The sequence below is a fragment of the Hyaena hyaena genome, unplaced genomic scaffold (assembly GCF_003009895.1).
Source record: "Hyaena hyaena isolate Hyena2069 unplaced genomic scaffold, ASM300989v1 scaffold_553, whole genome shotgun sequence".
In the NCBI taxonomy this organism is placed as follows: Eukaryota; Metazoa; Chordata; class Mammalia; order Carnivora; family Hyaenidae; genus Hyaena; species Hyaena hyaena.
In genome coordinates this window covers 554,002-568,553 of record NW_024081184.1, presented here as the reverse complement: position 1 = coordinate 568,553, position 14,552 = coordinate 554,002, and the positions used below count along the sequence as shown (strand labels likewise).

The following is a 14,552-nucleotide window of genomic DNA, read 5'->3' as shown; positions in this document are numbered from 1 at the left end:
AACATCCATCAGTCCTCAGTTTGTTTCTCAGCATTCAAGAGTCTCTCATGGTTTGCCTCCCAGAGATTATTTCTTATTCACCTTTTTATTTCTGGTGCTTAGTGTGGAACCCAACAGATATTTGTTCAGTGAATGATTGGATTAATAACTTCACCTACATTGTATGATGTTTGCTTTGATTTTTGCTATTTTATGCTTATTAGAAGGCAAACTAATTTAGAGAAATAAACCTGACCCATATATCTATTTTTGTAGCTCTGTAGGGTAAAACTGCCTAGGTCTGGATTTTTTACTTGGCACTCTGTACTGCAAGGGACAGAATTTTCTACTCTAAAACTTATCAAATCCCTGATATGGAGGCTTGATCAATGTTCACCATGAAACTCATGTGTAAAATAAAAAATTTTAATGTATAACTTGATCTTAGGTAAGTTTGGTGAAAAGGCAAGTATTTTTATTCACGTCTGGTATATGTATGTGATACTCTTAGATGAATGTAAATGTTTCAGTCTCTTTGTGTTTTCCCCTATCTATTTCCAGGTACAAGACATCTGCTTCAGCCACGACTGTCGCTGGGTTGTGGTCAGTACACTCCGGGGAACTTCCCATGTTTTCCCCATCAACCCTTATGGTGGCCAGCCTTGCGTTCGAACACATATGTCACCACGAGTTGTGAATCGTATGAGCCGTTTCCAGAAAAGTGCTGGGCTGGAAGAGATTGAACAAGAACTGACGTCTAAACAAGGAGGTCGCTGTAGCCCTGTTCCAGGTCTATCAAGTAGCCCTTCTGGATCACCTCTGCATGGTAAACCTAATTTTCTCTCTTCCACTGAACCTATTGTCCTTCTCTCATTATCCTTAATTTTCGATATCTGGGATAAGATAATTAAAACCTCTTTTCCCCTTCATGTGTTCATGCAAAGACAAGATCTTAGGCTCATTTTGGGATGTTCGTAATTTATTAAATAACTTAGTAAATTGAAGTCCATATGGGAAAGTTATTTTTATCATGCTAACTGACTTTTAGTTCAGTAAGAAATATTCACTGTTGGAGAGGAATTTTTGTAAGTCGTGTACTTTGGAGCAGCATTTGCATTTTATTTTAAAATACATCTCTGTGGCATTATGTTTGTGAGATTAATTGTGTTGTTCAATGTAGGTTTACTTCATTTATTTCCATTGCTCTTAGGTATTTCATTGTACAAATATGCTTCTACTTATTTATTTATCTGTCCTTTTTACTACTACTGTTGATGTATATTTGGGAGTTTTCGCTGTTGGGATATTATATATAGTGATTCTATGAAAATTTTTGTACTTGTCTCTTGGTGAAACTGCATTTCATTTTTTAATGAAATTCTGGGTGTGTATGTGCATCTTGATCTTGGTAGATAATACCAGAGTGGTTGTACCATTTCATTTCCATTAGAATGACAAAAAAGTATTCTTTATATTAGATGACAGTTTTTCTAGAGCATTGTAGGTTCTCCTTGACAGGAGAGATTATGGTTACTACAGAAATAAGTTAAAAAAATTTTAATGTTTATTTGGTTGGGGGAGAAAGGAGGGGAGAGGGAGAGAGAGAGAGAAAAGGAGGGAGGGAGGGTGAAGAAAAGGCAGAGAGAGAGGGAGATACAGAATCTGAAACAGGCTCCAGGTTCTGAGCCAGCTGTCTGCATGGAGCCTGATGTGGGGCTCAAACTCACAAACTGTGAGATCATGACCTGAGCTGAAATCAGAGGTTTAACCAGCTGAGCCACCCAGGCACCCTACTACAAAAATCAATTTTTATTTATTCAATTGATCTGAAATATAAAATTAAAATAACATAAATAACATAAAATATAAAATTATTTACTGTTAAGAATTCAATGGCATTTAATACATTCACCATGAGCCACCACTTCTAACTAGTTCCAGAACGTTTTCCTCACCTCAGAAGAACACCCTGTATTCTTTAGGCAGTTACTACCTGTTCCCCTCTCACTCAGTCCCTAGCAATTACCAGTCTATTTTCCATCTCTGTGGCTTTACTCCCAAATATACATCAACAGTAGTAGTAAAAAGGATAGATAAATAAATAGGTAGAAGCATATTTGTACAATGGAAACCTAAGAGTAATGGAAATAAATGAAGTAAACCTACATTGAACACGAATTAATCTGGATATTACATATAATAATCCATATGTAATATAATCATATATATATATGTAATATGTGATTGTTTTTTTTTGCCTTATATGGCATGGTATAATGTTCTCAAGGTATAGCCACACTATACTGTTATATTAGCACTTCATTCCTTTTTATGGCCAAGTAATATTTCACCCTATGTATATGCCACAGTTTTATCCATTCTTCCATTGATGGACTTTTGGGTTGTTTCCACCTGTTTGCTGTTTTGGATATCGCTGTTATGAATATGGGTGTGCAAGAATTTGTTTGAGTACCTTTGCAGGTCTCTTGGCTGTATATGTCTCCTTGTTTATTTTAGCTTCTGCTTAAACATGTATCCTTTTGTAATACCTAATCAATTCTAGATATGTATGTTTTCTGTAGGAAGTTTTAAGATAGACTGGAGACATATATAAGTACTTGGAATCCTGGATAGAAATTCTGTAACTCAAAAAACTTTGGGACCTTTTTTTTCCTCCAAAGCTTACTGCTTTGGCCCCATTATTTTTTGTAAGAACTGTAGTCATCTTCAAGTTTGATGGTCTTTAGAATAAGTCCTATGTGAAATCTTCTGGAATCAGTCCTAGGGGTCATTTTGGAAAGCATTTAAAATTTTTTAAAAGAAGCTTAGACAGTTATGGGATATTTGTATTTTCAGCCATTTTCAAGAAAGTTTACTTCAGAAGTAATTGCTTAAACTTATAGGTGTAAATATTTTGTTATATAATTAGCTCATAGTATAGATTCTTTGAGGACCTTTCTTCTTCTGTTAAGGATTGTTCTTCGATTAAATTTCACCAAACACTCTATCGAGAGAGATTCAGAGTGCATGTGGGGCAGCTTGATTGACCAGAGAACAGATGTAATAGTGAAAAATTAGGAAGGATTTATAGTCCTTATACATCTTCAGAGAGTATTCTTTTGAGCATCTTTTTTCTTCTTGTATTCCTTCACTGTTAAGCTTACCACACACCAAGCTTTGGTTATAAAGCTCACAAAAAATTAAGGCAGTGTCTGCCTTTGGATATCTTCTGGTCCAAGGGAAAAAGCAGATATTAAATAGCTGTGAACAAATACCTTTCAGCATATTTTTGTGGAATGGTACAAAATGCCAATCAATTAAGGATTTGTCATTTGTGAAAGAACAAATAGTTGAAGAACAATACTTGATTTCTGAGTAAAAATACATGGTTTTCTCTCAGCTTTATTGCTTTCACAGGTCCGTTCATTTTTTTTGCATGAAGCTAACAGAAGGCATCTCGGAGAGGAGATTATACTGTTTGACAGTACTGCTGTGCTTAACATTCCCTTTGAAAGCAAGGAATTTCAGCAGGCATTTTCCTCCTGATAACATGTACTAAAGTTTTATTATATTAGAATTTCACCGCATTTTTCTCTATAGTATTTCTCATTTTTAAAGCGTAGACCTTTGAGTGATGGTCATTTTTCTCCATGTTCTTTTTTGTATCTTACATGTCAAAACAAAATGGGCATTGTTGTTGGTTAGTTCTAAAAATGATGTATTTACAGTTTGTGTGGATAAACAGTCTGATGCTGGTCAAAAACAATGTAAACCTTTGAACAGGGAGGGATTCATCTTGAAAATGAATCATGCTTTGGCAGTATTACCGTTGTTTGTGTGTGCTCTTTTTAGCAAAGTAAAGGAAACTGTTAAATAACAGTTGATATAGGGATATTTCCTTTTTACTCTCTGGAGTCAATCCAGTTTAGGTTAGGATTATTTTATCTATTTGCCTTTTTTTTTTTAACCTAACAGAGGATGTTTATTTATTTGAAATATATTCTCTCTAAATATCTCTTTCATTTCCGATCTGGTTGCCTGGATCTCAGTCTCTCTGAGGGTTCTTAACTTAAGATCCTTGAACATGCATGGGGAGAACTCACATCTTTGTGTTTACTATCTTCTAACCAAAATTAAGCATTTATTTTTATTTTGAATATAGACAAGACATCTGTGTTTTTATGACAGTGTCACAGTAGTACATTGTCACCAATAGAAATAAATGTTTTCGTATGACATTATATGTAAACTCTGTATATCTTGAAATGTTTTGAATTATAAAGATATTTTGAAATACTGATTTGCTCATCATTGCTTTTGCAGTTATGTTATGACATAATAATATTACTGATTTAAATATTTTTTACATAATACCATAGCAGAATTTTATTTTTAGAATGTATTGATAACTATGCTTTTAATTTTTTATTTGTAATTCTATTTATTTTATTTCATGAATTTATAAATATTCCAAAAAAGAGTCCACAGCTTTTGTAGTCCTTGACACAAAAATTATTAAGAGTACCTGATCATTGGGGTGACCGGATGGCTCATTTGCTTAAGCATCCATCTCTTAATTTCAGCTCAGGTCATGATCTCGTGGATTGTGAGTTTGAGCCCTGCCTCAAAGTGGAGCCAGCTTGAGAGTCTCTCTTCTCCCTCTCACTCTTTCTCTCTGTCCCTCCCCTGCTGGCTCTCTCTCTGTCTCTCTCTCTCTCTCTGTCTCTGTCTCTTAAAAATAAATAAATAAATTTTTAAAAAGAATTAAAAAAAAAGAATACCTGATCATCTTTTCATACCTCATCTGATTCAATACCCTCCATCCTTTTATGACTATCACAAGCATTTCCTTTGTTAACCATAAATATGATATTCCACTATTCTGCTTAGTATCTTTCAATGTCTCTTCATTCTTATAGAACATTAGAGATGGTCCCATCTTATTTCCAACTTCTTGTTCCACCATACCTAGGTTTCCTTGAATATGCCACATGTGTTTATTTCTTGGCATCTTTCCTATTACATACTTTTCTGTATTTGAAATCATTAGAACCCCCCTTGAGTGCCTATTAAAACCCTATTTAGCTAAAAATATCCCTTCATCTTTTAAACGTCTCTTAAAAATCTCCTGATGTTATGTCAGTCTGTATCAGTCTTGATATTGGCTGACTATGGGGTATTTTTCTGATATGCTTTTTGATTTTGATACTTCACATAGTTTTGGTAAAATGTAGACTCTGAGGCTACAAGCCAAAGTTTTCAAACATCTTTAGAAGTTGTAATAAAAACAATTGAGATTTAAGTCAGAATGAAAAGCTTTTTCTTTCCCTTCACGGTAACATTGCTTTTCATTTTAACATCTGTGAGATACATTCATTTATTTAATAACTATTAATTAATGTTTACTATGTCCAGGCAATCTTCCTGAGCCCTAGGAATATAGTAGTAAACAAAAGAGGAAAACGTCCATATTCCCATGAAGCTGACTTTTTAGTGCAGAGACACAAACAATGAACAGGATGGATGGATGGATGGGTAGGTAGGTAGGTAGCTAGCTAGCTATGCTGTGGAGAAAAATAAAGGATGGAAGGGGGAATGAGGATAGCTGGATAGGATCCCAAATTGAAATCAGAAAGGTTCCTCCAGGCCTCACTGAGATGATGACATTTGAACAAAGATCTGATGGAAGTATGGGAGAAAGTCATGCAGACATCTGGGGAGCAGGTCTGAGGAAGAAGGCACAGCCAATGTAAAATCGTTGCACTGGGAATGTGCCGGGAGTGTTCAAGAAAAGGCAAAGACAGTGTGGTTGAAACACAGTGTGCAAGGTGCATACTAAAAGATGAGGTCACAGAGGAAATATAGTCAGATCATGTCAGCCTCTGACTTTTACACTGAGTGAGATGGAGAAACTGCGGAGAGAGCTTGAAGAAAAAGAGTGACATAAGAATGTGTTGTAGCAGGATCAGGATGGAGATTTGTATTGAGAAGTCACAGTCCTAGGTTGACAAGGGTAGAAGCCTAGTAAGACTGGTTAGGAGAGTATTGCAGAAATCCAGGATAGGAAGGACAAGGCTTAGACTGAATTATTCATAACAGAGATTGTGAGAAGTAATTTTATTCTTGATACATTCTGATGGCAGGGTCAAGAGGATTTCTGGCATATGTTATGTCAAGTATGACAGGAGAGAGGGGCCAGGGTAACTAGTAAGGCTTCTGACCTGAGCAGCTGGAAGGATGGGGTTGCCTTCAAGTGAAATGAGGAACACTATGTTAAACTAGGTTTGGGGATGGGGCAGGATCTGAAGTTTCGGACATGTTTAGTTTAAGATGTGTCCTTGACCTTCTAGTGATATTAAGTGGATATTCTGTTTTACAAGCCTGGAGTTCAGTGGAAAGGACTAGACCAAGGACAAATGTTTGGAAGGCATATAAGTGAAGCCAAAAGCTAGATGAGATCATCTAGTGAGTTGAGTAAGAAAAAAAGATAAAGAAGTCCCAGGACTGAGCCCTGGGCTCTCCACCATGAAGTGGCTAGTGACAGAAGGAAAATCATACATGAGAAGTCCTAGAAGCCAAATGAGAAATTTTTTTTCTGAGAAAGGGGAGGGATTGAGATGTCAAATTCTGCTGAAAGGTCAAGTAAGATAAGGACTGAGAAAGAGATAGAATACCATCAAATTCCCTAATACAGAGGACATGTGACTGTCTGTGAGAAGAGCAGTTTGATGGAGTGGGAGGAGCCTGGTAGGAGTGGATTATGGTGAGAACAACAGGGAAATTGGAGACCAGTATTAACAAGTCTTTCCGGAAGCGTTGATGTAAAAGGGACCAGGAAAATGGGGAGAAGTTGGAGGGGAAAGAGAAGACTCTTTTGTTTCTTCATGGATCAGGAAGTGAGAATGGTGGCTGTAAGGAAAAGGGCAAAGGTCACAAAATAGTCCTCCAAAATAGCATTTCTTTTACCAATTAGTAAAATTTTGATGAAATTTAGAGAAACCATTTCTTCCACGATTATATATGCCCAAAGCAAATTTAATGACTTGCCTTGCTCTCTAGTATGATACCTCATTCCTACACCTGAACCTGCTTTCTGCATATTTCTTCAGGGACACAGTGCATCTTTCAAGCTCAGCGCAGATTATGATGCACTTTCTCCCTCTTTACATAAAATGTGTAACTTTGTGTATTAAGTCCTTCAGGGGGGCGGTGGACACCTAGAGTCAGACTACCTGTGGTGGAATCTATCCCCCATGATTTCCTAACTCTGTAATCTTAGACAAACTACTTAAATACCTGTGCTTTAATTTTCTATCTATAAAATGGGGTTAATAATATTACCTACCTTGCAGGATCAAAGCACTTTAAATAGTGTTTGTACATATCAAATCCTTAATAAAAATTAGTTGCTATGCTTAGTGTCATTGATATTGTTTATTATTGAAGAGGTATATAGGACTGATTCATTTTTCATATTTTTATATAGTACCTCTTAAATCCAGAAAACAGAATAAATGAATAAGTCACTGACTAATGAGTAAATGGAATATAATTGTGGCTTTATTGTGTATAGATTTTAATATCATTATTAAACTCAGTATTGATAAGTTGACTACTTTTTAAAAAAATGTTTATTTATTTTGAGAGAGAGAAAGAAGCAGTGAGAGAGGGAGAAAGAGAATCCCAATCAGGCTTCACAGTGTCAGTGCAGAGCCTGAAGCAGGGCTGGATCTTAGGACCATGAGATCATGACCTGAGCCGAAATCAAGAGTCAGATGTTTAACCGACTGAGCCACCCAGGCGCCACCCAGACTTCTGATATGTTTCTGAAATGAAGGGAAATACCAACACAGAACTGAAAGCGCAGGTAGTGGTATTTCTTCTTTTTCATCTGTTTTTGTTCCTTTTAATATCATCGGAAAATACATTTTGATTAGTTTATTCACCTATTCTTGAGTCTTTGCATTTCTTTACAAATTAGTTTTCCAATAAAGTTCAAAAATATGGCATTCACTATGTGATACAGCTTTTTAGCCTTTGTTTTGTTTTGTTTTGTTTTGTTTTTTAATCCTGCTATTTCCATTGAGTTAACAGAGGGGTTTTGGATTCGCTTCTGCACTTCTCCAGAATTCTTGGAAGTGTCTCCTTTCCCATCAACTCATTGTTCCTCAGGGGAGGAGTCCTCTTTGAGTCACAGCTTTTGGCATCTGAATTCCAGATTCTGCTTCTTCCAAATGGAGCTGGCTGCTGAGACAGACCTCTAGAGGGGCCTCTGAATTCTTGGACGTGAAGGCTCCAGATTTTAGTAAAGTACTTTTAAATAACTGGTAGCATTACTTGTCTTTTTAGCATCTGTGTGATGCATTCTTTTTACCACTCGGAAATTGTTTATAGCCTTTACTTGATGGTTTTGTAATTACTTACTTTTGTTGATCAGTAGTTTTCTTGATACAGACCACATCACAATTGTAAATACAAAACAACCACACATTTCAGCCTTATACAGTTTCACCTACTTAAGACAATCAATAATGTGATGATTCCTAACTTCTCTTTCCACATCACTGTTTACTTGTGGATTGAAGTTTCCATTTGTATGTTTTAATTTTTGCCAAGAAAAATCAATCATGTGCACTGTAGTTCTGCTTTAAATTTTATGCCTCATATCACACAGAGTATATATACAGTATATACATGTTAACTGGATAAAATCTTCTTTTAGGCTATCTTGGTTTACTACCTGGTTTTTACTGGTTATACATACTTTATTGTTTTAGTTCAAATTGAAGTCGTGTTTCTGATTTCTTCTTGTTAGATCTACTACTTTTCCCAGTGAATTTGTTTTCTTATAAGATTTTTGATCATCCTTTTTACAGTGTTGCTACAATATTTATGTAGCTACAATTTATGCTAGCCTTTACCTATACTATACACCAAAATCGTATGTATTTTTTGTATTTTTATGTCACTTCCTACTGTTTCTCAGAGAGAGCAGATGTGTTCTTTAGGGAAAGTGGATTGAAAAGAGAGACCTCATAATTAATACCTACTGAAAACAAGATGCTTTCATTCCAGAAGCACTAATTGAAAAAACCATCTATTAAATAAAGATAGCACAATTTCCTTTTCTTTTATGAATATAATTTATTGTCACATTGGCTTACATACAACACCCAGTGTTCATCCCAGCAAGAAGATGGCATAATTCTTACTAGACTATTTTATAGAGCAGTTTTAGGTTCATAGCAAAATTGAGAGGGAGGTTCAGATAGCATAATTTTGGAGGAAAATAAAATTACATGTGGAGTATCTTTAAAAATTCTTACATTGCTTGTAAAACAAACTTTAATGTAGTGTTATAAAAGCTGATTAAACCCTCCTAGAATATTTTACCTTTTTGTCTGTTTCATTTGGAATATGCCACATTTCCCCCGCTCTGCTTTTCTCTTAAATGCCACATAGGTAGTTAGCAATTGAAACCAACTCAGAATTTGTTCTTTCGGTTTTTACTACCCATGAAATATATTCTCTATATTTTTTATGTTGGCAAGTCAGACTCCAGGTTTTTATAGTTTTGCTTTTAAATGGTTAATGAAACATGCCTCTAGAGGGCGATCTTTTCTAAACTTTCCTATGATTGTAATCATGGCAACCCTGGCATGAACCTGGTGTAGTATGGATGTGGATGTCTTCTAACATTTTATAGTAACCCCCTTCCTTCTTATGAGGTTTCATATTATTTATTTCTCAAAGTCTTCTTAGAGAATCAGAATTTTGAAATATATTACTATTAATTAATATCCATCTTTGTACTCCATCCAGATGCCTAGCTTCTATTAATGAATTTAGGTAGTTGAGTAGAGGCAAAGTTTTTAATCATTTGAATAAGTGATATCTGTATGTCCTAAAAATTCCTTTCTTTGATTCTCTATATACTACTATTCAAGAATTTGTTATCTCTAAACTTTATGGGACCAGAGTGATTAAACTCTACCATTGAGGGGTTATTAGAATTTACAGTTAATCTCTGCTCCTCTTTTCTGTTAACATTGATTGGAGCTTTGTTGTTTTTCTTTACCTATTTAATGTATTCTTCGGTCAAAGTAATACATTTATTATAAAAGTCAAATAAGACCACAATTTTATAATGACAAATGGCACTCTCTTGCCTCACCCCTCTCCACTCTCAGGTGTCATTCCCCAGAGACATCTGCTTTCAATTCGTCATAGTTTCTTCCTTGCTGTTTTCTTTTTTGCTCCTTTCTGGAAATCATGCTAGTTGGATAATGGATCTCCTACATTGAACCTGTAACTTCCTTTTCTGTTTTTCTGTTTGTCTTTTTGTTTTACTTTATGAGAGTATCCCCAACTTTGTCTTCTAACCTTGTTGTATTTTTATTTCTGTATCATGTTTTTAATATTCTCTCCTCCAAATGATTTTTCTTATCACATTGTTTTCTTTTTTTATAGATGGAATGTTCTTTATCCATTTGAGACATAGATACAGTTTTTGAGGCATTTATTTTTGCTCCTTGCGTTATGCCTATTTTTTTGTTGTGATCATTATCTTTCATATTAGGACAGTGGTTCTCAACTTGATTGTACATTATAAATTACCTGGGTAGATTAAAAAACTACTGTTGCCTGGGCCCAGTCTCAGACTGATTAAACCAAAATATTGACCTGGATATCTTGGAATCCTTGGTGATCATTCTTATTTTTTATTGAAATTTTATTATTTGTTAATTTATTTCATTATTTTTATTCAGCTATTGAACACATCTGTACTAAAGAACTGATTGAAAGTTCTTTGATCATGAGGAAGTCATACCAATTTCTAGTTCCCACTGATCCCTCAGGTGGGACTGGCAATTGTATTAGGGGATCCCTAAGCAATACTATTTGTAGATCTTTTCACTTAGATTAGTCAGTTTTCCCACAAAGGAATCCTGTTTGGAGTGGATGTGGGGTGGTAGAAACTTTCTCTCAATAAACTTAGAAGTCAGTTTTCAGAGAGTTGAAGGAGTTCTATTACTTTAGTGATTTGAAGAACAAGAGGATTTGGCATATCTGTTTGTGTGTTACTATATTGCCTTACTTTTCCAGTGAGAAAGACAATGAAGTATGAAAATTCTGGTCAGAGTCCAATTAAACATTTTCTTTTGAAAATTTGGTTTTAGAAGTGTGGAGGTTCCTCAGGAAACTAACAATAGAACTCCCTTATGACCCAGCAATAGCACTGCTAGGAATTTACCCAGGGGATACAGAAATGCTGAGGCATAGGAGCACATGTACCCCAATGTTCATAGCAGCACTCTCCACAATAGCTAAAACATGGAAAGAGCCTAAGTGTCCATCAACAGATGAATGGATCAAGAAGATGTGGTTTATCTATACCATGGAATACTACATGGCAATGAGAAACAATGAAATCTGGCCATGTGTAGCAACATGGATGGACCTTGAGGGTGTTATGCTGAGCGAAATAAGTCAGGCAGAGAAGGACAAATACCATATGTTTGCACGTATAGGAGGATTAGGAGGAACTTGACGGAGGACCAAGGGGGAGAAGAAGGGCGGAAATGGTGGGGGAAAGGGAGAGAGGCAAACCATGAGAGACTCTTGAATGCTGACAAAAACTGAGGACTGATGGATGTGGGGGGGAGGGGGGGATGGGCATGAAGGAGGGCACTTTGGGGATGAGCACTGAGTGTTATGTAGAAACTAATTTGACAATAAACTATTTGTAAAAAAAAATAAAATAAAAAAAAAATAAAAAAAAAAAGAAAATTTGGTTTTAGAAAAAAATAGAGAAGGAGAAGAGTAGAAATTAGGCTTCTTAGGATACATAATGGCCAGCGTCAGAATGACTGACCCCAATAAACAGATTTAGAAATTATCAGAGATGGGAGTAGCAGCCATGAGTACTCTTGAACCTAAAATCCAAGCAGGAAGTAAAAGTCTGACTGCTGCCTCATAGTTATAAGCTACAAAAGGGTACAGAGAGTGGGGTCAGGGCTGTGCCAGGGTTACACATACTGAGAAATAGAAACTATTATGGTTCTTAGCATAATAGGTTCTTAGCATAAAATGATGTTTAGAATTTGGAGGAGGATGAGAAAAGGAAAGGGATTTAAGGTTCATTGAAAGAGTTATTAACATTGGACAGTGTGTTTTTGCAGGTGAGAATATTGAAGCTCGAATGAGGCACAGGAGTGAAACCACTTCAGAATGGATATACTGGAATTAATGTGGGCATTGTTGTTGTTGGCAGCTTCAGAAGAGAGAGGGTATTCCATTTTCATCCTCAGTAGGGAGTGCTTAATAAATGTTCAATAATATTTCACCCTTGTCTAATTTTGGAGTGGATTGAAATGTGTTCACATTTGATAAAATCATGGATAAGAGAAAATATGAAATGACAGTACTGATAAATGAATATGGTTTTTGGCAATGAGCCAGTTGATTAAGAAAAAGTGTTTCTGCTATGGCAGAAGAATTACAGGGAAGGTTATGGCGCCCAGATATGGTCATAGTATCACTCCTCTTTGTGGTTCTCACCCTCAGGAAATTTCTATCAAGGAAGTTTTGATGTACATGGGTAAATTCATGGTTTTGCTTTTGGAAAAGTTACTTTTGAAGACAAGGACTATTATTAGCACTCGTATGGCATACTTTGATTTTTTAGTGAGGGAGGTGAACAATTCTCTTTCACAAATTGTTGATAATTTAGGTAGTTAAATTGGGTATGGGTTTCCTGTTTTCTTCTTGAGCAGAACATGTAAGCATACTTTGATAGAGAGATATTTAAATGTTTTTCAGCTGGAAATAAAATATATGTGAATATAAAAGGTTTTATCTTCCCTGCTGTCAAAAAAGCTGACTTGGCCCTTTTGCTCTATACTCCCAACTTTGTATGGTTGTTAAAATCTGTTGCTCTTTCCCATCCGAAGGAAATGCATCTTTGACACTTCTCATGACCTGAGTCATGATGCTGAAATAGAGCCAGAAAATATGCTTAACAGTCATGGGTAAAAAGAAGGGAGGCTTCTGTGTGGTGGGGGTAGGGGAGCAGGAAGCAGAGCAGGGGAGAAGGGCATCTTTGCTGTTGATATTCCAGTTTATATCTTTTTGATTATTAGGAAAGTTGCTTACATTTTATTACTATAGTTGTTCAACAAAAATACCTTGATTTTTATATTGAATTTTTCCTTAACTATACAATGCTTATTTGCAAAAGACAAGTTTTGCAAATGTTAAATTAAATCATTTGAATCCTCCAGGTCTGAAACAAATGCACCTAAATCTTGCAACTTATTTTATATGTTGTCTCAGTGTTTGTTTTTATTTCGGAGCCAACTCCCAATTCTTCCACATGCTATATGTTCAACAGTTTAAGTAATAAAGTTATATTTATTTGTTGAATGATGCAGGTAAGTTTATGTATTTTTTTTTCCTTTGGACAGTGAAGTCCATCCTCCTGTTTGCTCTGCTGACATGATACAAAATTCATTGTGAGATAAGCATGGGGGATAGGAGTTTAGTATATTTTCAAAAGAATTTGAGTGAGGATTTATTTATACTTTGGAAAGTTCATTGAACCCCAAATTTGGTCTAAGTGATGCTAGATTATGGGGCTTTTAATCCTGGAGATTTTTCACCAGGGTTAAAAGTCTTCACTTCTGAGCACTTAGTCTCAAAACTCTATTTGAGCTCAGTTCAAAGTGGGAAATTTTGAGGCTGCTTAAATATATTAGATTGAGGAAAAATGTGAATCTCAAAGTGAAAGACCCAGGATTCTTTTCTTCTTCTTTTATTCATCTCTAGTGTTAAATATAGTCTAAATACTGTTTTTGTATGTGTGTGTTCTTTTGTTATGTTTTGTTTTTGTTTTTGTTTTTCATTGTTGTAAGAGTGGCAAGCTACAATCCTAATGTTTAAAATGAATTGAAACTTGCTAAAACTCCTTAAATATTAGAGTGCTAGCCCTTATAAATTTTCTTCATCTCAAATCTTGGAGTGCTCTAAGAATAATAAACTAAAGTAATGAGATTTTCACTTGGGGGAAATTTTTTCATTTATTTTATAAATTTGGGTTGGCTGTGTGATTGAGACTAAATTGTGCCACAAATGTAGTGGAGAGTAAATGTAGGCAAGAGATTTTCCTATAATATACTTCATTACCTGTCCCATACACCTTTTTTTATCTTGAAACTTTTTGGACATATTTCTTATATTTTCCCCTGTTTGTATTTTTACATTTTATAAATGATGTTTCTAACTCCTGATCTCATCTCCCTTTTCAGGCTTTTTTACATTCCAAAACTCCTTGCTCTAAACATGCTTTAATATCTTTTTGTAGTAGGATGGATTGTCCTTGCTGCATATGTAGTTTCAGCAACAACTGGTTTCTTTTGATTTTTATTTTTATGTTCCAACTTAATGAATTTGTTGAGTTTATTTTAGATTTAAGGAAAGAAAAATAATCAAATTTATATATGAGCTGTGAGCACATTAAAATCATTAACTGGTAAGAACGTGTTCAGACTACAAAAAGGAAAGCAACCTAGCAA

The 14,552-nt window shown here is 35.3% G+C and overlaps 1 protein-coding gene across 8 annotated transcripts in view; it reads left to right on the top strand.

Moving 5' to 3' along the window:
- The window catches only part of BCAS3 (BCAS3 microtubule associated cell migration factor), a 599,290-nt gene that overhangs the window by 246,222 nt on the left and 338,516 nt on the right, over positions 1–14,552 (top strand). For all 8 annotated transcript variants that reach the window (XM_039255980.1, XM_039255983.1, XM_039255979.1 and 5 more), the window contains exon 15: positions 541–805. In XM_039255980.1, the coding sequence (XP_039111911.1) occupies positions 541–805 (265 nt within the window). The remainder of the gene's footprint in view (positions 1–540; positions 806–14,552) is intronic.